At 40.6% G+C, this 26316-nt stretch overlaps 2 protein-coding genes and 1 long non-coding RNA gene across 7 annotated transcripts in view; 1 reads left to right on the plus strand and 2 right to left on the minus strand.

The window, feature by feature from the left end:
- Positions 1 to 9432, plus strand: part of LIFR (LIF receptor subunit alpha) — a 95257-nt gene extending 85825 nt beyond the window's left edge. For all 5 annotated transcript variants that reach the window (XM_030566269.1, XM_030566271.1, XM_030566270.1 and 2 more), the window contains one exon: positions 1330 to 9432. In XM_030566269.1, coding sequence (XP_030422129.1) covers positions 1330 to 1968 — 639 coding nt within the window. In that variant the 3' untranslated portion in view covers positions 1969 to 9432. The remainder of the gene's footprint in view (positions 1 to 1329) is intronic.
- Positions 1 to 15994, minus strand: part of LOC115653276 — a 54827-nt gene extending 38833 nt beyond the window's left edge. Inside the window, exons 1-2 of the long non-coding RNA XR_004000895.1 lie at positions 15864 to 15994; positions 3845 to 4102 (exon numbers count right to left, since the gene is read on the minus strand). This is a non-coding gene — a long non-coding RNA (uncharacterized LOC115653276). The remainder of the gene's footprint in view (positions 1 to 3844; positions 4103 to 15863) is intronic.
- A 6147-nt stretch (positions 15995 to 22141) lies between these two features.
- Positions 22142 to 26316, minus strand: part of EGFLAM (EGF like, fibronectin type III and laminin G domains) — a 138021-nt gene continuing 133846 nt past the window's right edge. The window contains 3 exon segments of the mRNA XM_030567711.1: positions 22142 to 23175; positions 23178 to 23195; positions 23571 to 23674. Of these exon segments, the coding sequence (XP_030423571.1) occupies positions 23042 to 23175; positions 23178 to 23195; positions 23571 to 23674 (256 nt within the window). The 3' untranslated portion in view covers positions 22142 to 23041.

Raw genomic sequence — 26316 nt, forward strand, 5'->3', positions numbered from 1 at the left:
CTTGCTAAAATATTTTAAAATGAACTGAACATCAAATATACAAATAGATATATGGGGAAGCGGGGGAGCTGAATAGTTGAATACGTTGAATAGTTTTTTAAACAGTTAACAATTGCTCTGTTGCAATGTATAGATGGTGATACGTCTCTCAATTTAACTAAGCAAACTACAGTACAATATACAGTAACTTCTCACTTAATGTTGTAGTTATGTTTCTGAAAAATGGGACTTTATGCGAAACAATGTTAATCAAATCCAATTTCCCCATAAGAATTAATGTAAATAGGGGGGGTTAGGTTCCAGGGAAATTTTTTTCACCAGATAAAAGACTATAGTATGCACGTGTGTGCGTGTGTGTGTGTGTGTGTGTGTGTGTGTGTATATATATATATATACACACACACACACACACACAAGCGTGCACATGCACACACACACTCACACACAGAGTATAAGTTTTAAACAATTTAATACTGATACACATCAGTGATAATTGAGAAGCTTGGTTGAGGTGAAGTCAGAGGGTGGGGTATTTCCCAGGGAATGCTTCACTGCTAAATGATGAACTAGCAATCGGCTGAGCCCTCAAGGGTTAACCCATTGTTGTTAATGTGGCCTCACACTACAAGGCAGCACAAATGGAGGGAGGGGAGACAGCATGGCAGACAGAGACAGAGAGACACACTGTGTGTGTGAGAGAGAGAGAGATGCGCATTGCCCATTTAAGTACGCTGACCCCACTCTAAGTACACTGCCTTTTTAAATAGATCAGCAAGCTCCCTCCGTCCTGAGCCCTGTTGTGTGTCCCTCCGCCCCCTATGCTTTGGAAATAGGATAAGTGGGGTGCAGGAGAAGGCAGGATGGGAATACCCTGACATTATCCCCTACCCCCCCCAGCAAGCAGTTGGCTCCTGGGAGCAGCTCCAAGGCAGAGGGCAGGAGCAGCACATGGCAGCGGGGAGAGGGACAGCTGAACTGCTAGCAACTGATAGCCTGCTGGGCAGCTGCCACACAGGGAACTTAGGAGAACGGGGGGCTAATGGGGGGCTGCCAGCCCACCCTGGTTCCAAGCCCCCACCAGCTAGCTCCAATGGGCTGCTCTTCCTGCAAGCAGTAGACAAAGCAGGCAGCTGCCAAGCAACGTTGCATTGTGCAACTTTAAATGAGCATGTTCCCTAATAGATCAGCAATGTAACAGTGTTAACCGGAACGACTTTAAGTGAGGAGTTACTGTACTGTCTATATCAACTAAAATAGTATTATGTTTTCTTAATATCCAATTCATTTGCATTATCCTCACTTTCCTGCTTTTCTTGTGGCTTTTTTTAGGGGAACACAGCTCTTAAAACATTGGAAATGAACCCTTGTACCCCGAATAGTGTGGAAGTGGTGGAAACACGATCCACAGTCCTTAAAATAGAAGACACAGAAATTATATCCCCTGTAGCAGATAGTGAGCTTCCTGAAGATGGGTCTGACCCAGGAACAGGAAGCCACGTGGTGGTGTCATACTGCCCACCGATCATTGACGAGGAGATCTCTAGTCCACCAATAGATGAACCTGTGGGATCTTCTCAAGTCATTTATATTGACATTCAATCAATGTATCAGCCTCAAGTTAATCCAGAGGAAGAGCCCGAAATTAACTTTGTCACTACAGCAGGCTATAAGCCACAAATGCAACTGCCAATTAATACTATGAAAATGGAGAGTCATGCACCCACAGAAGAGGACTTAGATAAAACTGCGGGCTACAGACCTCAAGCAAACACTAATGTCTGGAAGTTAGACTCTCCAGACTCTCCTGTATCAATTCAAAGCAACAATGAAAATGGATCTTTTGGAAGTCCATGCTCCATTAATTCTCGACAGTTTTTGATCCCCCCAAAGGATTATGAAGACTCTCCCACCCCTAATAACACAGGGTGGTCCTTTACACATTTTTTTCAGAACAAACCAAATGATTAACAATCATGGTAATTGTCATTTCAATCTGAACCTGCCATTCAGTAAGTTCTTGTTCCTAGTGTTGTCATATCAGCATGGGTTATCCTTGGAGACAGTCAGCAGGGTTTTGGTTTTTTTTTGTGTGAGCTGAATGTTACCACATTTAAGTTAAAGTGTTAATGTTCCATTTTAATACAGGCTAAAAATTCAAAGTTATAGAAACACAATTATTACACTACGAAGATATAGGGGTTTTGAGGTTAGATCTCCTCGTAATCCTTGTCAAAGAACTCTGTCTGCTTTCAAGTTGTGTTTCGAGATCAATGTGATCTCATACAACTTGTTACTTCGAAAGGTGTTCTACTTCTGTTGTTAACTGGTGATTATAATGAATATTCAGAATAACTAAATCCAAATCAGTTTACAGACTGTCTAGATGAGGGTGATGGCGGTAGGTAAACTTTCAGTCTAACAGTTGGAAATTACATGCTTAGATTGGTAGTTAATTAAATCTGTTACGTAGACATTGAAATTAGCACTTTAATCTGTGCATAGTTAAAGTCCCATGGGAAAAATATCATAATCATTTAACACTTTAAACAATGGCTATTCATGTTTGTTGTTTGATAACCAGAACACTAGTTTCTGTACCTACTGTACAATGTGTATTCAATATCTGACTCAGGGGTACAAATGTGGAAAATGAGTGTAACACTGATTTAAACCTCACAAGAACTGCAAAATGTTTAAACTTCAGCATTAATTTTTTTAACCTTAAAACACTATATTTTGTCTCTTTTGGTTAAGGAGGTAGTATTTCCTAACATATTGCACTAATGTGTTTTGTATTTTAAAGCTGCAGCTCCAGATCTGCTACCTCAAAGAGGTTAAGCATCTTTTTCTTCTAGAAAGACTAGTTTAGACCATTATTAGTCTAGAACTAAAGTGCCGTGAACAGGCCACCCAAGTGATTAGTCTCATTCTTCAACAGCTGTTGGTTGCATTTAGAGACTGTTCCATAGATTGCATTTAGTAGCACTAGCTGCCCAGGCAGATTTGCTCCACCAGTGAGAAAGGTTGGTCTTTATCTGTAATAGTCCCCACCAGCCAGGAAGACTCTCTGTGGTTAAACCCCAGAAACATTATCCACCAAACAGAGCACTTTTTCCAAATCCTAGGTGGAAACATAAGATGGAATTTCCTTTCAGGCAAAGGGGATCCAAGGTAAGCTAATGCCACTAATGGGTTTTAATAGCTACTCCTCAGCACTGGTCACCCGATGTAATGCTCTATGGCAAGATTAGCGTTTGTGTGTGGTTTAAAGAAATGTTAAAAATCATCATCTTTGAGTATTTCTGCTTTCACACCTGTGTCACATAAACCTGCTATAAACAGCTCTAATTGTAATACTTAATGTATAAACATTTAGATTGTGACAGATGCATCACAAGAACCAAGCCATTACTTCATTGACTTTGTTTTTTAAATGCTTTATAACTTAAATCTGTTTCCAATTGTTACGAAAAAAAATGGAGGGTCATGTGATACCACATTGAAGTAAAACAGTGTGCCCTTAAGCTCTTAGCTAAATCCTTTTTAGGTCTTGATTTCAAGCATTAATTTGTGGCTCCTCAAATAATTAATTTGCAGAAATAGCTTTCTAAACCGAGCACTGAGACAACCAGTCCTGCTGAATTTGGTATCAGACCCCAGCTCTAATGTAGTCAGAGCAGATCAGGAAGACAGGTCTCCAAAACCAAACACATCCACTGCATGTGGAACTGTGATCTGGCCACCCATCAGACGAAAATTACCTTAAACCTGATCACAGCAATAAATACTAAGATTCTGTATCTGCACCCACTCTTCTTTATACTTCAGAAGTGGCATAACTTACCATGATCTATGTTTGGCTGAGTCTCTTGGATAAAAATGAATGTCCTTCTCCAAGTGTTCCCTATCCTCTCTTCCACCAGAAAACACTGGATGGATCAGGCATTGATTTTTATGTGACATAAAAGGATACTGATGATCAGCTTGGTGAGGCTTGAAAGGCAGAAGACAAAAGAGGGTATTAACCTCTTCAAATCTGATTTATGGTGAAGGCACATTGCTCCATCAGGAAATCAGAGAACATCCTGTCCTTCGGACCACTCTGCAAATGTGGAGAAAAAAGCAATTCCATACCTTGGTCTGTTATCAGAATTCTCATTGACTTCCCAGATGTGTGCAGGGTACCAGGTTTTCTTTCAGGATGTGAAGAACGTAACTTCAAAGGATGGGCTGTCAAAGGACAGTAGATCCTTGGAGATTTTTATTTATCCCAAGTCATAATGCAGTTGACTTTTGAACTGCTCAGAATTAAATTAAATTTTTTCTTGGGATTTCTATACATAACTACAAGTAACTCACTTCCTAGACACGGTAGCTAAATGAGAAACTCCACAATTGGGAATACAAATTGGAAGAAACTCTGGTGGTGGCCTTACTCAAACTCTTCTCGCTGCCACACAAATTTTGTTAAGAAATGCAAGTACATGCCCCAAGGTCTTCCATGACCTGAACTTCATATCTTAATCTTCAAAATGGATTTTAACAGTGGCAAAAAGCCCTTTGCAAATAGAGGTTTCAACATTACAAGCAAGCGCCACACTTTGCGCTGCATAGACTTTACTATTTTCATTAAACTTTGAACAAAATTATTTCAGCTGTACATTGCAGATATATAATGCAGATTAATTTGATTCCATGGGAAATGTATAGTTTTATTTGCTAAGATAAATATTTATGCAAAGACAAATCTTAAGTTTTTATCTATGCAGAGTACCATTATATTACATTTCTTTTACTTCATTTACCTGGATATAGCATTTGGTAATCTCCAGTACTTAGATAACTGTCCCATTTTTGTTTCTCTTATACAATTGGAAACAAAATATTTAATTGGATTTGCCCAGAATAGAAGATCAGTTAAGCCCATGACAGATGCAGTATACTATACCTGCTCTCAGGTTATACTGTGTGTTTCACCATTTATTGACAGTAAAGGCAACAATATTTGAAATTTGATTTCTGAGTGATGAGGGAGCACTTTATTTTCTTAAGGTAAGGGCATTCTGCATTGTGACCTAGACACTCAAGTAAAGTGCAGGTATTTCTTCTTTCACCAGCTGTGCTACTTTACTTTTAAAAAATGTGAGTTAGTTACATCCCTTGCACTGGCTTTCTGGGGCACTTCCTGATCTTGGGGTTTATGGCCAAGAATTCCTATTTTCAATGCAAGGGCTTGAATACCCCTTCACATTATGCCACTGTAATGGGGATGAGACTAGTAGGTGAGACAGACAGATGTGTGTCTATATGTTGTATGTGCGTATATCTTATACAGTGTGTTAAATTGTTACAAGCTGTCTTCATAACAATCTAGGCCTGGCTAGCAGTACAATTCAGTTATGTGCTAGTTCCCAGATACAGTGGAGTACTTTGAAAGCTACTTCAGATGCTTGATGTTAAAGTAAAGATTGTCATTTTCAATTAGTGCAAACACCAGTAAAATCTCCAGGAAGAGGCATAACAAATTAGTGAAGATGTCAGCCAACCTTTGGGTCTGAAAGGGTAAAATAGGATTGAATGACTAATATTGTTCAGTGATTGAATTTCTTTCCAAACCTGTGCAAATGTACACTAATCACTGAAGAATCTTAAAGAAAAAAGTAGGGGCGTAACTGGTCTTCCATACCAAGGTTACGCTCTATGCATGGTGCTGTTTAACTTCCATAAACATTAATGGGAGTTGTAAGGAGAAAGCCAAATGTTTCAAATGAAATTAGGCTCCTTAATTGATGCTGTGTAGTTTCCCCATGAAATCCCTTTGTTAAGGTAGGCTTGTTTTCCCTGTTTCTGAAAAAGCCTCTCATATAATAGAAAATTTTGCAACACATTTCTCTTTTTTATATCTTAGCCTTTGGATTTATTAAAAACCTGTAGAGATGTATTTTAAAGTGGGGGAGTGGAGGAATAAATTTTACTTCCAAAAGGGAGTTGAATTTAATAATAAGGGATTCTGTCAATGCACACTATCACTCTGTTTTAGATCGCGGCTAGTTTTTCAGTTTTAACGCTGTTCAGGCACCTAAGAGATGTTAATGTGTTCTTGTTTTGATTTTTAAATGTCAGGCGATTTAATTCTGGAGCAAATAATTTATGCTGCTGCTTTTTCATTTTGAGCCATGTCAGGTTTGTAGGATTTTGTTTTGTGAAAAGAATTTTTGTATTCTCTCCATTACTGAGCATCAGTAGCATTTGATTTATTTGTGTGTACTCTCTAGTCTGTGTTCATTATTTGTGTTGTATTGACTGATACATGGGGACTGATATGACATTTTAATTAGGGTTGTAAATTTGAATAGCCTATATATGATATACCTCAGAAAGCTGGTTAATATACCATCAAATGTAGTAAGCTAATGTTACAGATAGTGAATTTTTTCCTCTGCCACAAGTTCTCTGCATATGCAGGTTTAGGACCTGATCCTGCAAACATTCACTGCCATGTAGGCCTCACTATGGTAACTAGTCCATTGAAGTAATGGGACTACATACAGTAATGAGCACCACACCTGGCAGAAACAGCTTGCAATATTGTTGCTCAGATTGAAGTCAATTGGCAGATTCAGCATATTCCTTTCTTACAATGTGTCTGCACTTTGAGCTAGCAGTGTATTTCCTAGCTCAAAATACTTTTGCTGGCTAATGTCTCCTTGAGCTGAGAATCTTACCTCCAGGGCAAAGTGTAGATGTATCCTTTGCTGTACATGGGGGATGAGGGTGTTAGTTTCACAGGGGAGTGGGATAGGGTACTTCTTTCCCTCTGAAATAGAAACCTGGGTTACTCTGAAGAGGAAAATACAGGCCTCTGAACTAAGTTCACCTAAGCAAGGCAAGTTTGGGCCTTGTAGCCATTTGATGCAGGTTTGTATAATGTGGTCCCTCTGACCCAAGTTCAGTTGAATGTGAAATTGCTCAGAGAGGGAGAGTAATTGCAGAATCAAAGGAAATTGTAAACATGGGAGGGGACAAGATACTCCAGAGAGAAATGTAACAAGATCACCAGTGCAATATTTTAAATCAATTTAATTATTACATATTAAATACACTACAGTAATAGATGTGACTATTATTCAAATGTATATTGGAAATATAAAGGAAAAACGTGAATATTGATTAGACTGGAAGACTCAAATGGATAGCTGTGCTGTGTTTTACTATAATAAATAGCTAGCATGTCCTAGCTTCTCGTGTAAATAAAACAGTATTCTCAGTTCCAAAGGAGAGGAATTTAATGAGAGCTTTAGTTCAGATGGTTTTAATATCATTTCTAATTTTTTAAAGGTCCTAAATTATTTATGCAAATATATACTTGTACTTATATTGTACTTCCATATTGTAGAATAAATCATCTTGAAATTCCCAGGACATCTTAGCAGAGAGCCCTACTCTGGCATATGATGTATTAGAGGTGGAACATTTTCTAAAATGCTAGAAAGGGGAATACTACCTGCACTTCCCACAACATGGTTACATTGTGGTTCATGTTGTTGCATGTAAAATATTGACTTGTGCAACTAATGTTTAAATGGATGCTGTCAGCAATTGTTCTTTAGGCTGCTGTAGTTTTTGTTTCTATATCTCTCAGCTCTTTAGAGAGGAACAAAAACCCCAAATCCAAACACATTCAGATTTCGGAGTTTTTGAAATCCAAACCCAGATACAGCTCCAAACTTTGGTGTGTTTAAAGATCCAGTTCCACATCCTGAAGCTTGGGCCCGTCTGTTATTTTTTAAATGTCCTCATAGCAGCTGGAAAATAGTTCCTTTCTTCATTTTTTTATTTCCATTTGTCTAACACTGGATTTTCCCCAGTGTTTCTAACATAGCCAGTGTCTGTGGTTCCTTTTTCATGTTAGGCAAACAAGTATCAAATTAGGCTAGCAGGAGTGATGTTTTGCAGCCTTAGAAATTGTCCCAGCAGGTGTAACAATAGTTTTGCCCATAAAATGGTAGATAATTTCTCTGCAGAAGGGAGATGAATATCCACATGAGTTTCAAACCTTGGCAGACTAAATTTTAAGCCTAAATTATTTCACAGGCTCCTTTTTATCATATGCCACTTAAGGAGATACTGCTAGGTAAAATTTGGCAGAGTTAGGGTCTGTGTAGTAAGAAAAAAAGCTAACACCAACAGAAATATTTTCATGATTTAAATAATTCTAATTGAAACAATTTTTTTTTTTAAAACAAACATTTGCAACTTATATTGCAGCATTTCACTAAGGCATGAGAACTGAAGAGTGTAATTGATTAGAAATGGACTATAAAGGAAAGTTGCTAATTTATTTTCATTGTTCAAACTCAAAAATTTAAAAAGTAATCCGTTTAGTGAAAAATCAAATTAAATTAGCAAAGGGCTTTCTTTTGCTTTAGATTATTCAAGCGTTTGTAACATAAGTAAGAATGAATTTTTAAGAATACATTTTTAATCTGGCAGTATCTCTTTAATAATAGTAAAAAGTGAATGAGGATGTGTAGTACTACATTTAATAGAGCTCCTAGAATGCTTGCAAAGCAGGTCGACTTTCAGTTTTGACTATTTCAATTCAGATCTTGCCTAAAATCCCACCAGAATGCAATGTAATTGCAATTCTTAACTTTATCCTATGGTGGTGCACACATTAGAGGTTCTGGTAGAATCCTCCAGGTGATGAGAAAGAAATTGTCTTGTACTAAAATGCTGTTGTTTGAAAACACATACTGTGAATGGGTTTAATAGATATTTTAGGTCTCTGTTTTATACCATATTTTTTTACAGCCTAAATATTTTGTTTAGAAATGTTTTATGTTTTTTACATGTATTTCAATGGAATCTGTTTATAACACTAATAAAAGCATTGTCCACTAATTTCAAATTGTAAAGTATAAAGTTAGTTCTGAGAATAAATGAAGGTGAAAAAGAGTCAATTTAACACTCTTCCCTTTATATTATTTCTAATTTAGAAATTTTACCACTACGGTTTTCTGCTGAAATTGGCATACATTTCCAAATCTGCTATGTATTTAAAACATTTTCTTCACAATTAAAACAGAATAATCACAAGGCACTTTACGAAATAAAGTTAAAACACACCAGGTAAACAAAATGTTGATTCAAGAAAATGTATTAGCAGACAGTTTTACTGGATGAGCATCTAAACAAATGCATGCTTGGAAAGAAAAGCGTGACGTCATGTTGGGAGACATGACAATATGGTAAGCTACATGTATAACTAACCTAATGCTAATATTCCAACTTTTTGCATACATTTTGAGCTAGTTTGCTTGGCTGTGTAACTCTTGACATATTGCTTATGTCTGTTTAAAAATATGCATGTATTTAACAGTTTTGCCATAGTATTGCCATAGAATTAAATAAATATATTTTCTTACTCGATTATAGGTTTGAACATTCTTTGCTTATGTATTTTTTTTAACTGAGAGTGTCAAGTGTTTTTGTTTGGTGTAAACTGAATTACTTCAGCTTTACACCAGTGTAAATGATGACAGAATTTGGCCTGGAGTGTTTAATAAATCTGCTACTGATCTCATGGCAATGTGCTCCCTTGTTATGTGGCTTGGGGGGGATAGGTCAGTGGTTTGAGCATTGGCCTGCTAAACCCAGGGTTGTAAATTCAATCCTTGAGGGAGCCATTTAGAGAACTAGGGTTAAAAAAAAACAAAACCAGGGATTTGTCCTGCTTTGAGCAGGGGGTTAGATTAGATGATCTCCTGAGGTCCCTTCCAACCCTGATATTCTATGATTATATCAGTTCAATTGACATTTCTGGTTTCCTGCTCCACTGGGCTAGAGAGGTGCTCCGTTGTGCCTACTGTATTATGAAGTTTAGAAACAAGCTCCTAAAGAAACTCCTGTCACACACTGACATTTCAAGACTCGTTTAAAATTAGTTGCAAGGCCTTAGAAAACACTAAATCATATAGGCAATTAGTTTTATGACAGATTTCCAACCTAACTGCTGGGAGAGATTATTGCATCTGACCCCTAGGGGAAAAAAATGTTAACTGAAGCCAAAGGCATGAATATGTCAGTGTGATGTTCTGGGGTTCACGTAGACTTGCAAGGGGTTCAGCCACTGTTTGCCTGGAAACCCTGGATATCTTATAGCTGTGCAGCTTTGGGCCAGAGCTCTGACCCCAACAGACTGCCAGCAGCCCACAAGCCTCATCCTGTCTTTCCCCAACCTGGTTGCTCCTTGCAGGCTGACTTTAGTGCCCGTCCAGCCCCAGATTCACCCTAAAAATCATCCTAGTGCAGGGACCAGTCCCTCTCACTGGACCCTCAACAGGGAAAGTGTTAGGCTTGCTGCTTTTACAGAAACAGTAAAACACTCTAACCTCTTCGCTGTCCAGAAGTGCACACTTTACTGAATGTACACAACACTGATGACTTATAATGAAAGCAAAACAAGTCTAGTGATAGAAGAACATGATCAATGACACCAAGTAAAAAGGGATAAAGGTAGAGATGGCTGCAAGCAAATAAGAGTGAAAACATGCATCTAAAAGTCTAAAACAATCTAGCAAGATAGTCTTTGTTCAAGATGTTTTCTTTCACCCACAGTCTCCAGGCTTTTGCTGGCGAGGGCACCTCACAGAGATCAAATGGCTGGATTTCCTTGTCTCCCAAGGTGAAGGATAAACATGGAGTCTCTCTGTTCCTTGTATCTCTAAAGGAGTTGTTTTGTCTTAAAGGTCAAGAAGCACCTCCCTCCCCTCCTCCCCCCCTCCGATTCAGTCTCCTGTGTCCGGGGGCTGGAGCCAGGTTAATTCTCTGTCTGGAGTTCAGAATCAGGATAACCTCTGCTGGTTTAGCTTGATGGCTTTTTACTGCTAATAATTAAGCTGAGATAAACCCACATTCCTTTGTCTAAGATGAACCTGTTTATCACCTTGACCTAGGCTAGTCTGTCTAGTTTTTACCATGTTCTATACTTACACTAGTAACATTACAGAGGGATTTCACAACTTCACATCTAGCATTAGCACATGCATTTTACAATGACATTATCCAGTGGTGTTAGCTTTCATATGATACCTTACTAGGCCTATTTTGTACAAATGCTGCAGTAGCATGTGAATACAGGTGTGCCTAGGTCACAGTCAGACATTATGGGAAGTTTCTAAACAGGAAGAGAAAGCAGGTGGAAGGGTAATTAGTAGATGGATACATGATGTGTAAAAATTAGGGAGGCTCTATCTGCTAGTGTAGTTCTCAAAACTCTCTCAGAAAATAATAATGTTGACTTAAGATATTTCCTGCCAGTTCAAGAAATTAGGGTACTGAGTTCCAAAGCTGTAGGCTCCAGCTAGTATTTAAGAGCCCACATGCTCGTCCAAGTGTCCAAAATGAAGACTTTGGCATGCTAACTTAGGGTACGTCTACACTACGGGATTATTCCGATTTTACATAAACTGGTTTTGTAAAACAGATTGTATAAAGTCGAGCGCACGCGGCCACACTAAGCACATTAATTCGGTGGTGTGCATCCATGGCCCAAGGCTAGCGTCCATTTCTGGAGCGTTGCAATGTGGGTATCTATCCCGTAGCTATCCCATAGTTCCCGCAGTCACCCCCGCCCATTGGAATTCTGGGTTGAGACCCCAATGCATGATGGTGCAAAAACAGTGTCGCAGGTGATTCTGGGTAAATGTTGTCATTCATTCCTTCCTCCGTGAAAGCAACGGCAGACAATCTAGGGGGTGCCCCTGCAACAAGCCCAGCCGTTGCTTCCCTTCTGGGCTACCGTTGCAGGGTCCCCCCATTTGTGTGATGAAGTAATAAAGAATGCAGGAATAAGAAACACTGACTTTTTAGTGAGATAAAATGAGGGGGAGGCAGCCTTCAGCTGCTATGATAGTCCAGGCAGGACATTAAAGGGGTGGGGGGAGAGGAGCCCAGCATCCCGCTGCTATGATAGTCCAGGCAGTACAGAATCTTTTCTTTACACGTGAAAGGTGGGGGGAGGGTTGATGGAGTTCAGCCCCCAGTTGCTATGATGAGGACGGTTACCAGCTGTTCTGTACCATCTGCCGGGAATAACTGGAAGTCATTCCTATATTTACAGAGGTGCCCATGGCTGACCTCACCTGAGGCCAGCCAGGAGCACTCACAGGCTGATGACAAGGACGGCTGCCAGTCCTACTGCACTGTACCGTCTGCCACCGGGGAAGAGAGGGGAGAGGACGCTACTGTTCAGTTCCCCAGCACCGTGTCTACCAATAGCATGCAGCAGACATACGGTGACATTGAAAAAAGTCAAGAAACGATTTTTTTCCCTTTTCTTTCATGGGAGGGAGGGGAAGTAAATTGACGAGATATACCTTGAACCACCCCGGAAAATGTGTTTGACCCTACAGGCATTGGGAGCTCAGCCAAGAATTCAAATGCTTTTCGGAGACTGCAGGGACTATGGGATAGCTGGAGTCCTCAGTCCGACCTTTTCCTCCATGAGCATCCATTTGATTCTTTGGCTTTCCGTTACGCTTGTCACACAGCACTGTGCTGTGGACTCTGTATCATAGTCTGGAGATTTTTTTTAAATGCTTTGGCATTTTGTCTTCTGTAATAGAGCTCTGATAGAACAGATTTGTCTCCCCATACAGCGATCAGATCCAGTATCTCCCGTAGGGCCCATGCTGGAGCTCTTTTTGGATTTGGGACTGCATCGCCACCCGTGCTGATCAGAGCTCCACGCTGGGCAAACAGGAAATGAAATTCAAAAGTTCACAGGGCTTTTCCTGTCTACCTGGCCAGTGCATCCGAGTTCAGATCGCTTTCCAGAGCGGTCACAATGGTGCACTGTGGGATGCCGCCCGGGGGGCCAATACCGTTGATTTGCGATACACTAATCCTAATCCGATATGGTAATACCGATTTCAGCGCTACTCCTCTCATCGAGGAGGAGTACAGAAACCGGTTTAAAGAGACCTTATATCAATATAAAGGGCCTTGTTGTGTGGATGGGTGCAGCATTAAATCGGTTTAACGCTGCTAAAATCGGTATAAACGCGTAGTGTAGACAAGGCCTTAGACACATTGGAAGCTTTGAGAGTGTCTCAGGTGCCACAGACGTAAGGAGTGCAAGCACTTGGTTACCAGACAGATAAGATCATCTCTGTTGCCTCAAATAAACCTGTTGCAAATGTTTGTAATGCATCTGTGACCAGCTGTGGTTACTCAATTAGGGTGAACTGCAAAGAATGGGGCAGACAATCCCCCAAAAGCTGGTGGGTATTCCAAGACTTAGATTTATCAAGCCAGTATAAAACAGCGTCTTTATTACCTTACTGGTTACTCAGAAGTCAACAACACAGTTCCCTTAAAGTGATCCAGCCTCGGGCCTCCATCCAGGTACTTAAGTCAAATATGATGATTTCTGAAAATCTTATTTCATTATATAAAAGAAAAGGTTCTACTGATTCCAAAGGATCGGACACATTACCTCCTAGGCTATTGAATGTTCCAGATCTTACCCAAATACACACTACAGCCAATTCTTATTAACAAAACTAAAATTTATTAAAAAACAAAAGCAAGAGAGAATATGGTACAGACATGAGTTCAAGTCATTGAGGGTCAGATTCATAGCAGAGATGGTGAACTTTGTAGATGCAAAGAGTTCTTTCAGAAATAGTTCATGGGTTATGGTCCCATGCCCAAATATCATATTCAGGGCATACCAGCATAACTGGAACCTCAGTCTTGCAACTCAAACTTCCCCCAATGAAGCTTAAGCAGATCTAAGATGACAGAATCAGAACCCAAGGATCTTTTCATGTCTTTTGACAAGTTGGAGTTCAAAAGGTAATTAGCATGACTTTGAAGGAGGACCATCACCAATACTTAGCTATATGAATTAACAAAAGGCAATTTCCTTGTTCCTCCACTATTCACAGTATATTTCAACGTGAGATGAATACCAAGATCCCATGTGTTTACAATTCATTTAAATGCCAAGATGCTTTTTTGCTCTCTGCATTAACAGAATACAACATAGACAGGGACCGTTGATTACATTGTTAATCAAACTCATATACATATAAATACACAAAACCGCAAACATTATCTTCCCATATATCTTGAGGGTTATTTATTTTTCAGGATGTTTAACCCTTTCTGTGACCATCCCACACAGTACCCATGACTGCTTTAGACCTTCAGCTGTGGAGGGTTTCCCCTGCATTACACAGACATCTCAAGCTGAAGGAGAGACTCCTAAGATGCAGCTGGGCCCAACCATGTCTCAAACTTGGGCACAGCATAAGTGGTTATTTTTAATCACTTCTATTTTCTGGGGCAAGACTAGCAGGCCTCACAAAGTGACAGTTTCCTGTGTTCGCAGAGCAGCCTGAGCTACATGATGCTGAACTCAATGAAAAGATAGGCCATTTGGGAGCTATGCCAAACAGAGATGCCAATGAAGAGCGGTTACTCATTTGTGAAAGTCCTGTCCAAAGAGGGTAACTGCCACAGCGTGAGTGTGACACTCTGCAGTGAAGTGAATGGTGCGTGGTGAATGGTGCACCAGGGAAAGTTGACTCTTAGCCCTATGGTTCCAGACAAGTATGATCATTTTTCCATAGTGGTGATAGTGCAACGTCGACAGTTTCAGTCTCCTTTCTGAGTTTGTACCGTGCACGTTAGTGTTTCCTCAAGAGCTCTTTCTTACTACCCTCAAACACAATGCCAAAACGAAAGTGTAAATTCACTGCAGAACTAGAGATGAAATTCCTGTGTTGTCGAAGTGGTAGAGAAGAATGGGAAGTTGAGTGCTTGGTATATAAACTTGGTACTTATGTCCCTGTGAAAAATAAAGGTGCTAATGATTTACAAACTCATGTGGACTCAGAGAAGCATAAAAAAGCAGTTTGTGGAGAGAGCTCATCAACAAAATTGACAGATTATTTTGTAAAATCAGGCAGCAAATCAGAGGATGCAGTTACTGCAGTGGAGGGTACTTTTGCATTTCACACCATTAAGCATCATACTAGCTTTAAGTCAATGGAGGGCACATCTGTCTTGTTGAAGCTCACATTCCCTGATTCTGAAGTAGCACGGAAATTTTCAAGAGCTAGAACCAAGACAGAAGCAATTGTTATCTCTGCACTTGCACCGCATTCTGTTGATGTTGTTCTGAAAACGTTTGAAGAAAATGACATAGCAACTCCACAGTAAGCTACAGATAGAAGCAATCATGGTTTGGTGAAAATATTTCCACTAATTATTCAATATTTCGACTGGAAGAATGGCAGTTTGCAGTCAAAACTGATTGAGGTCCAGAACACACCTAATGAGACTGCCAACACGATTGCTCATTAAGTAAAAGAAACACTTGAAAAAAATGATTTGTTTGAGAAGTGTATTGCATTTACAGGTGACAACTGCAATCCAATGTTTGGAGGACTCCAGTGTGATGAAGATGGAAGAATGTGTTTGCAAACTTAAAGAAGTTGTTGCCGAAGAGAACATTAATTGGTGTGGGTTGCCTAGCACACATTTTGAACAACCGCGTTCACCATGCAGCAGAAAGAATGAACGTTGACATTGAGACCATTACTTTTAAAATTTACCAGTACTTTCATATCTACACTGTCCGAACTGAGCGGCTGACAGAGTTCTGTGAGTTTGTTGATGTTGACTACAGAAAGCTGCTTTCTCATAGCAAGACACTATGGCTGTCATTATTTCCAGACATTATAAGGCTAACACAGATGTTTCCGGCCTTGAAGTCATTCTTTCTGCCACAGGACAAATCACTCACAATGTGTAAGACATTTTTCGAGTATGAATTAAGTGAGATTTACCTCTGGCACATGGATTAGACTCATGAGTGTATTCCAAACTTACATCCAAGAAATCAAAAAGGAAGGCAATTCTGTCATGGAAGTGCTGAAAAGTTTTAACTCGGTTCATACTATCCTTCTTAAACACAAGACTCACAACTTTATGTCCCTGAAAGTTAAGTGACTACTGGCACAAAAGCGCATGGAAGGAATTGATAAGCGCATGGAAGGGCATGACAAATTCTGTGCTAACGCAGATAATATGTACAGCAGATGCTTAGAATATTTGGAGAAGTGGCTTAGACCCCTGGAAGACTTCTCTTCTTTCAGGTGGATTACCCTGAGTGAGATACCGAATTGGAGTGATGTGGAACCTTGTATCAAGCACCTGATCAATAAGGGAGTGCAAACTGATGACGTAAAGTGTTTTGATCAGGTCAGCACCTGAAGAAGTTTACGGAAAGTTGCAACAGTGATGAAGAGTTCAGTAATCATTTGCTAGCACACCGGAAGTGGACCAAATATTCTGAGAAATCTAAAACCACTGAGTGTCATTCAGAACTGTTAAAGATTGCACCGTTCTTCTTTGCTATTCCTTCTCACAATGCAAATGTAGAGAAAATTGTTTCACTGATGCAAAGTCAGTGGACAGAGGAAAGGAACAATTTGAATGTTGAGTCACTGGAAGGAATTCTACTTGTACAGTACAACTTCAGACAAACTTCTTGTAAAGACTTCCATGCAGTCTTAAAGAGCAATCAGCCACTGCTGAGAAAAATGCAATCTACAGAGACATATGTGTGGGCACATGAGGAGAAAGAAAACTGAAGAACTGGTGAAAGGAAAGGACTCACTACATATAAAGAAGTACAGTAAACTTTAAGTAATTAAATTTCACTTTTGAGGCCATATCACTTTTTCTTATATATATACTCAATATAGATGACATGTAGCGCACAGCATATATAATAGTATAATAACACATTAATACAACGCTAGTTGGTAGATACTGATGCAAATACACCTCTGTCATAAACAGAAAGCTAAGGGTTAACGTCTCTTTCACCTGGAAAGAAGTACTCTGAACCACCTGACCAGAGGACCAATCAGGAAACAAGACTTTTTCAAATCTGGGTGGAGGGTTTGTTGTGTGTGTGTCCTTTGTTCTTTGTCTTCTGCCTGAATCTCTCTCAGCTAGAGAAGGATTTTTTCTATTTCCTGCTTTCTAATCTTCTGTTTCCAAGTTGTGAATACAAAGTAGGTTTTTCTTTTGTATTTACATGTTTATAGTTGCTGGAGTGCTTTGAATTGTATTCTTTTTGAATAAGGCTGTTTATTCAATATTCTTTTAAGCAATTGACCCTGTATTTGTCACCTTAATACAGAGAGACTATTTGTATGTATTTTTCTTTCTTTTTATATAAAGCTTTCTTTTTAAGACCTGTTGGAGTTTTTCTTTAGTGGGGAACTTCAGGGAATTGGGTCTGCAGCTCACCAGGGGATTGGTGGGAGGAAGAAATCAGGGGGAGGTCTGGGTGTGTTAGATTTACTAGTCTGACTTTGCATTCCCTCTGGGTGAAGAGGAAAGTGCTTTTGTTTCCAGGACTGGAATTACAGAGGGTGGACTCCCTCTGCTTAGATTCACGGAGGTTGCTTCTGTGCACTCTCCAGGAGCACCTGGAGGGGGAAGGGAAAAGATTTATTTCCCTTGGTTGTAAGACTCAAGGGTTGGGTCTTGGGGTCCCCAGGGAAGGGTTTCGGGGGGACCAGAGTGCCCCAAAACACTCTAATTTTTTGGGTGGTGGCAGCAGTACCAGGTCCAAGCTGGTAACTAAGCTTGGAGGTTTTCATGCTAACCCCCATATTTTGGACGCTAAGGTCCAAATCTGGGACCAGGTTATATGACAACCTCCCAACCCCAACCCCTCCTCCCCCCGTGGAGTGTCCTTTTTTTTGAATGTTCAGATATGGTAACCCTATATATACAATGCTGGAGACTTGCATCCTAAGGGAAAAAGTGATGCAGTCTGTTTTTGTAACTGATATAGCTAGCAGAGGTGCCCACAGCTGGGCCCTGTTTACGTAGACAGCATGTCTGGCGTGATGTAGTTTGTTTCCAAATGTAAATTTGTTACAAACACAGAGTGCTTTTTAATTAAAAAACAATCACTCATGCCAAGTTAATTAAATAAAAGCAACGTTGTCCCAGCAGCTGCTTGCCATAAAGTGCCTTGCTTTCTGAATCCATGTTAATTTTTGTGTGCCAGCGCCATGCACTAAAGGCACACTCACAATATGTGTTGGTACCCCCTGTCTGTGTTTTGTTTTCTTCTGCCTGTTTTTCTCTCTCTTGATGTTCTTCTGTGTTGCTTATGCGTGAGTTGCTCTGTGAGTGTCAGGCCTGAACCACTATGAACTCAGCTAATTCCCAAATAGATGTCTCCTAGAAACTGAGTTGGTGCTAGGTACTCAGGAGGGTCTGTTAAGAAGGGAAATGATTTTTGCCTTTTGGGAGGGCAGGTGAGTAGCAAATCTATGGAGGAGCAAGACCCTGCCTTTGCCTGTGTTCCTGATGTCACCAGTCTACTTTATGTCTAGCTTTTGGCTACTCGTGCATGTCAAGGACTATTGTGTACTTAGCATAGGGCAGAGAAGAACTGGTATGAAACGTCCACTAAGGCAAGACCGGGTCAGTGCCACAAAGCTGCAGGAGGCCAGTCTGCTGGTTGCAGTGGGGCATTCCGTTCAAGAGACGTGGAATGTTAGAACGATGAGAGGAGTGAGGTTTGGGCCAAGATCCCCAGGCACCTAATGCCTAGGGTGCTGGGGCTTAGGCATCTGGAAATAGGTGTCACCCTCTACTTGGAAATCTCAGCCATGCTCCCCCCCACCAGATCTAGGTGTCTAAGTCTGGTCAACCCAATCCGGAGGGGGGATGTGGGGGTTAGAGCATTCACCTTGGATGTGGGAGAGCTGTTTTCAAATCTGTGCTCTGCCAGATTTGGAAGAGAGCCTTGAACCCACATACTATGTTGAGTGCCCTGACCACCAGGTTCTTTCTGGGGGTGGGGCTCTCTGTTGGAGATATTCCACTTGGTTTAAATAAAGATTTATTGGAGAAGAGACTTAAGCCTGACTCTCCCACCAGGCTATTGGATAGGTAAATAAACTAGATAAATTCACGCAGGATAGGTCTGTCAATGGCTATTAGCCAGGATGGGCAGGAATGGTGTCCCTAGCCTCTGTTTGCCAGAAGCTGGGAATGAGCAACAGGGGATGGATCACTTGATGATTATCTGTTCTGTTCATTCCCTCTGTGGCACCTGGCATTGGCCACTGTCGGACAACAGGATACTGGGCTGGATAGACCCTTGTTCTGACCTAGTAGGGCCATTCTTATGTTCTTAAACACACCTGCCAGACAGCCACAAACATTTTCACCTCTTTTAAATGTCTTTTAAGTGTGCTGTAGAATCTCCTACAGGATTGGGCCCTTCTGGCGAGACAGGCAGACGAATGCCTATGTTGAGAATCTTGCCATGGCTTAGGAGTCAGCAAGGGCTCCAAGTGGCTCATTAACTGTGGGGCAGTGGCAAGAATTTCGGGGGTGCTGAGTGTGCCCACTGGTGGAAATGTAAGCACCTGTCAGGTTAGGTAGCAGCAGAGTGGTAATTCTAAGAACCACTGTGATTCCTAAACATTGGCCTTAGGCACGTAAATCTTTTTCTGAATCTAGGCCCAAGACACGTGCTCTGCATTTATCAAGCTATAGGCCCAATTCTGGACTGTGTTCTGACCCTTTACACCCCTTGCATAGCATATAGGGGCTGGAAAGTAGACAGATCCCCCTATCTGGAGATGCTTGAAGTATTATGCCCATGTTAAAGCTCAAAAAGACACACTTCACTGGCCCCAAAGATATGAAGTGTAGCATTTAATTTATGATTATGTGTTAATATTACATGATATTCTGCAATGATTCTGTGTACAGGCAGTCCTCCACTTTACAACATTTGAGTTACACCAAACGGTATTTACGACATTTATAAATTGTCATCATGTTTTGACTTTACGATGTCAGTTTCGACTTTACGACACTCAAGTCAACATTGTTCCTATGGGAAATTCGAGTTACGCCCTTTTCAGCTTAAGAAGTGATTTTCAGGAATCAATTGTGTTGTAAGTCCGGGGTCTGCCTATATGTCAGATTCAAGTGAAATGTGTTACTGTGAACCAAGGGCGGTTGAAAGCAGTCATGAAAAAGCTGTTTATCTTTCCCTGCTGTACCGATTATACCAGGCTATTTATGGAGCAAGCTGATTACATTGTCAAGTCCTAAAACTTGAAGGAAGAAAAAGTATTTGAGCTGCTAGTATGCCCAGAATTTTTGTGGAGGAAAACCTTGAAGCAGTCACAGTTTCTTGTTAAGTGGGAGTGTTAACAGCTTGCCCTCACCACACAAAGCTACCATGTTTTGTAACCTGTGCTGGATAGTTTTTGATTTGTTTTTTAAACTAACTCAACCACAAGTACTGGGCACAGCTGTGTCAATGCAACAAGTTGACAGAGCATGCGTCAGGTTTTCCTGTGGAGAATGACTGCTTTGGAAGGTACCTTTTCTTCTTTCCCAGCCTGTGATGTGAAAGTTAGATCCCAAATAATCCTCCCTTTTTATTCTACTCTTAAAGTCTGTTTGTTCCTCTCAGTTTACTTCCAGCCAAGGAGGCCATCACTTCCTTTTAGACTGGCAGTATCACTCCTTAAGCAAGCATAGGGGGCAGTGTTGAGCACCACGCAGCTTCTCCCCCAGTCACCATGGAGCTGAACATGTCACTGCTACCCCACTGCAGCTGGAATTCCAACAAGAATGTGTGACAAGTCGAAAAGCTGGAAGCTTTAGTGGTGGTAGGTAGCTCTCACTGCAGTGAAGGGGCCTTTGATTTCTCACCTCTGTTCTTCAAGGGGTGAGGGAGGCTATCTTTAAAATTAAAGCTGCCCAAAAGAAATCCGCTTTAAAGGAGCCAAGTATTACAGTATGCACAGCATCTGCCAGTGCAGCAGTGTTACTTATTATGCTTCATCTGCTCAGCTGGATGGGTGAGGCTCAGTGGCAACTCAAGAGTTCTCACATAGCGAGTGAGGCAATCTGAGTTATGAGTGTTTGTCAGTTTGTGGCGTATATCTATTGGCCTCCCACACTAAAAACATGGGAGTTTCTTAAAAACCAACTCCACACTTTTCAAAGACCAGCTCCTGTTCCACCAATGTACCTCCTTGTCCTGAGGTGGCCTTTTCTGTAATAAACTTTCTTAAAATACATAGTCATCTCCTGCCAGGTGGTGATCTTTGAACAGGGCTCCAGGTTTTGTGAAAGAGTTGAAAGGAGAGAGGAAGCAACCAGATGAAAAAAAGTAAAAGAAAATACGATAAAAACATCATGTAGTGCTTACCAAACAGCTGTGCCTCACAGAGACTACACAGAGTCACTCTTAATAAATGATCCCATATATTTAAGGTATAGGAATAGGAGGCTCAGAGCCAATTGACATCTCCATGTTCCCAATAAAATGCAGCAGAAACCTGCTTAAATGCCTGTTTCTACATCACCTTCTAAAGAAGTACTACTTGAAGGGTGTATTGGCTTACAAAATATCTTCATGTAACTAATCTAGTATTTTAGCAGAACAATTTTCTATTTTATCTTGTCTCTTTTGGTTCACTAGGTTTTTGAATGGCCCTAGCCCTATATTAAAAGTTCAGGTACCCAGGCTGGAAATCCACCTGAGTCAGTGTGCTCCCGTCAGTGCACTCTACTGTGTACTGTCTTCTGGAAATATTTACATCCGTCTTCCTCTCCTGTCGATAGATCCAGCACCATTTCCTTGGCAGAACTCCAGTAGCTGACTAGTATTCTATAACTGTGACTGCAATACTGACTGATTCTGGCAGTAGCATTAGGGTTCTTGAGTTACCACGATATGGTGGCCTTTAAGGGACACATCATTATATGTGTTGCCTCATATTTTTGTTGGTTTGTTCATGGCTCACTATTCTACTTTATATGAACACAGCAAAACAAAAATGACAAATCTCCAAACCTCTCCCTGCAGCGTTTTCTGTCTGTTCTGCTGATACTATAAACATCAGTTTGACAAATACTGTTGAATATGTTTTGATTTGATGCACGGAAAATGAACTATTTGTTGGCTGCGCTCGCTAGGTGCTCTTGCTCACTCAGTCTGATCTTTGTGTGAGATGAGATATATAAATACTAATAGTGAAATATCACAGTAGCAAGAGAATTTTATACCTTTTTAATCTGTTTAAGCCATGAAAGCTTCATGAATGTACAATTTTTAACTGTCAAAATTTACAAAAAAAGTCAGATTTAAAACTGGTTATAATTCACAAATATCTTCACTGACACCGTATAATACAGACATTAAACTTCCTTATATAACAAATTAAAAACACAGTTTGTTTTGTTATTTTTAGGAAAATGTGCAAAGAGCTAAGTGTCTTACACCTAAATTTTAAATTATGCTAATTGATCAGTTCTTTTGCTGCAGCTATAAAAATATACAAGTACAAAATTACTTCTACAAAATTGGATTGTTGATTTTGCTGCTGGCTATAAAAAAGTAGACTTTAATATTAAGAATTTATCCTCTTCAGCAAGCAACATTGTTTTGAAACCAGGAGATATAGGTTTTTGTTATTTACACAGGATGGAACATAACCTTGAACACTGCAATGAATGGAAAAAGATCAGCTTATTCTGGGATAGAAATTTGAATGCATAGATACAGATCCTGAAAAGATGTTAGTTGGATGATAGTCATTGTAAGCTGGAAAGAATATGTTTCAATACTGTTCTGTTGGATATGTAAAAAAATCTCTATGGAATCACAACACTCATTACATCACACTGTTCTTGGTAATTTGCATTGATGTATGATCTTCAGTGTTCACTAAACATTTAATGGTTAAATGTGACCTTTCCTACACAAAATACTCAGTTTGGTTTAGTCACAGAGCATGAAAAGGAGGAGAGTGGGAAACAGTCTCCCGTTGTATGATTTCCCTTCAATTTGGTTCTTTCCTCCATGACCAACTCAAAGCATTGGCCTTATCGGTAATCTTGGTCTCAGCGAATACACATCCCACAATGGTCCTTCCACGTGGAGAGTCTTCTCTTGTCACTTTGTCCCACAGGTGTTAATATTCTTCCCGTCTGTGGCATCTTCAACCAGTGAAATATGGTAGTCTGTTGACAGGGTGAAGTGCGAGATACACCCCACCAGACCCCTCATGTACTGTCGGTTTGTGTGCATGCTATTTCCTTCATGCCACCTAGGAGAGACAGAGTGTGATCAAGAATGAGTAACTCCTAGAAGAACATGTGCTTCCTTATTTCCACTTTAAAAAAGGTAAACCACACTACAGTACTAGATTCCTATTCTAACATAAAAGGAAGCAGCAGCTCTAATACAGCAGCTGGTTTTTAATGGTGTTCTTCCTTCTTTTTAAATATCATTTCTTAGGCACTCAAAAATACAATTGTGATGAGCCTGATAGAGTAAATTGGGAAGCTAATCCCTTCCATCACAACTCATAGTGAGTCAGCTGTTAAAAGAAGTTTAGAGCTCAGCATCTAGTTACATGCTTTAATCATTAGCATGCAGGGTTCTCAGAGGGCCAGTACAGTCTACAATGTTGGTCACTTACCTATGTACAGATCTCCATTGATGTTCAATTGTCTCATCATGCCAGGTGATTTACCAGTTCTAGCACCATAATCATCCACAGTTACCTTTCCAGACTGCCCATCCCTGAAATGGAAAATGAAATCCAGAATTTGGGTTTACTCTAGCAACTGATTCCTCCATTGCATACTGTAAACAATCAAGCAGCAGCAACTCCTCCTCCACAAGCATGGACAGCTTAGACCATCGTCACTGACGGTGCTTTTATTGTGAACACCTGATCTTGATTTGGGGAAGGTTCCATGAGGTTCTATTCAACTGAAACATCACAGTGTCATTTGGGTGAGTAAAGTATTAAGAGGAGAAAGGAGAGAAGGAATGAGTTTCTACGGGTTGTTGGGGGGATGAAAGAAGAAAATTGAAAACAATATTCTGAGGGTTACAAAGGAAAGGAATATGGGTGACATCACAGCAGAATTTTCGGAAGCCGCCTTGAGCCACTGCTAGCTTTGCACACTAGCAGCTGAGCTCCCTGTGATCTGCTGCACACAATCTATCCATCTCATTGCTGATCACCCCCTACTATGATATCTTTCTCAAGGTTATTTCCAGCTCTAGCCTGATGTGACAAAGTACATAAGTTTGCACCAACTGATTTTCGACAGCAGGATCTGCTCCTTTACAATAATATTGATAATATCAGCATCCATCTTCTTTTCAGTCCAGCAGGTATGCAAGAAGCTCTAACATCTTTCAGAAGCTTTAATTTCCTTGTGTCAGCAGCATTAATTTCCCATGATTTACATCTGTAAGTCACTATGAAAAAAATTCTTTTCATCAGTCGAACCTTTGTACATTTTGAGATGCGAGGCCATGGCTGAGCGAGCCATTCCTAATCTTCCAATCACTTTGGAACAGTTGTTTTGGTTGCATATGTAAAAGTCCAGATAATTGAATGTATCTACTCCATCTACAGCTTGAGCCTTGTGAATCTGTTTGCATCCTGTTTTTGTTAATCGTGTCAATGTGCATGTATTGCATTTTTGCCACATTCACAGATAGGCCACATATCTCTGTTGCTGAGGGTTATAGTCTACATAATTGTAACGTCCTCTCAGCACCAGCTTAGTATATGATGTACACGTAGGAGTGGGATAGCTCACAGTCTTTGGATAGTGTCCAAGTTTCAGTCACTGAGCTCACTTCAGTGCTGATGGTAGGCGTTCCTCTCCTCCTCCTGGTGTGCTAAAGAATAAAGCTACTTGGCGGGGCCTCCAGTGAGACAAGGGGCTAACCACATTAAGGCAGTGGCTACCACACTTGAATTCACAAATAACTGAAACTCAAGCAAGCTAACAAATTGAAAACAGTAACTATAAATATTATGTAAGGATCTGATTACAGAGAAACATACAGTCAGTAAAAGCATTAAATGCTTACGCTGATTAGCAATACCTGTAATATATAACCAAGTGCCAGCTGTGGCCAAGGCCATAGGCATTAACTCAGAACTGACAAACAGCTCACCTGTTGTGTTAGTTTTGCTCAAAACAGATACTTGTCTTATAGTTCTCCTTGGGGAATTCTGGGATCTTTGCAGAATGTGTGCAGAAATTAACATTATGTGCAGCATTTCCTGTTCTGCCCACAGAAACGGGCTACCGAGCTGCTGGCCATCACTACAGGACACTGAACCTGGCAAATAGACAACACTGCTGGTCGGGGGAGTGGGCGGAAGGAGAAAGCTGGAGGGTTCCCAGAATGCCCTGAAGGAAAAGGCTGTGTGCAGGAAACTCCGTACAAGCCCAGGACCCAGCATCAGCCTGTTTTTCCCTCTGGCTCGGGGGCAGGGGGTGCATGGCGGATTTGGGGGAGGGTGTAGGGGCAGAGGGTGCAGGTGGGTGTCTGGGCTGGGAGAGTGTCCTGCAGCTGGGTTCGGGTGGGAGTGGGGATAGGGTGTGTGTGTGGGGGGGTGCCCCCAGGCTATAAGAGGGAAGGGAAAAGGAACTGGGTTGTTGTAAAGGTTTCCTTAATTCTCTACTCCTGGGGGAATTTTTTTGTATCTCTATTGTTACAGACATAGTTGCTAAGTATTTTGAAATAAATTACCAAAATAATTAAAACTGGCCTGATTATATGGTGGTGTTTTTACAAATAAAATATGAGAGTTTTAAAATATTAGGTACAGAGTTTTTAATTATTTGGCCCAAAATTCCCCCAGGAGTATTATCAAAATGTATTGTGATAAGACCCTATGAAATGCTTGTTAATTGCTACATGCATTAATCTCACTTATCTGTATTCCATGGTACAGGTAAAATATGTTTGTTTTATAATTCTAACAATGCCTGCTCTGAACTTTGTGAGCTCAGATGGGAAGAGTACCCCCCCCCCCCAATCCCCAAATGCAAAAGGAGTATCAAAAATTAAGTGGACCATCATGGGACAAAAGCTTTGTTAAGGCTGTCTCCATGCGTGGGGGGCAGTTGTCCTATGGGTTTGAAGTGCTGAAAGAGGGAAATAAAAATAGTTGACATCAAGATTTGTCATCCCTTTTCTGTTTGGACTCTCACAAGGCCTGGAGTTAAAGAAACAAAACAGCAGAGATCCCCAAGGTTGACCAGGGGTAAGTCCATTCAGTGCTGATAGATTGCTACAGCTCTGGCACCTTTTGTATATACACTTGCTTGCTTTAATCTGTAAAAACTCTTTTTCCTAGTTAATATCTTTAGTTAGTTTATTACAAGCTAGCCCCTGCCCATCCTGCC

This window comes from Gopherus evgoodei, chromosome 6 (genome assembly GCF_007399415.2).
Source record: "Gopherus evgoodei ecotype Sinaloan lineage chromosome 6, rGopEvg1_v1.p, whole genome shotgun sequence".
In the NCBI taxonomy this organism is placed as follows: domain Eukaryota; kingdom Metazoa; phylum Chordata; order Testudines; family Testudinidae; genus Gopherus; species Gopherus evgoodei.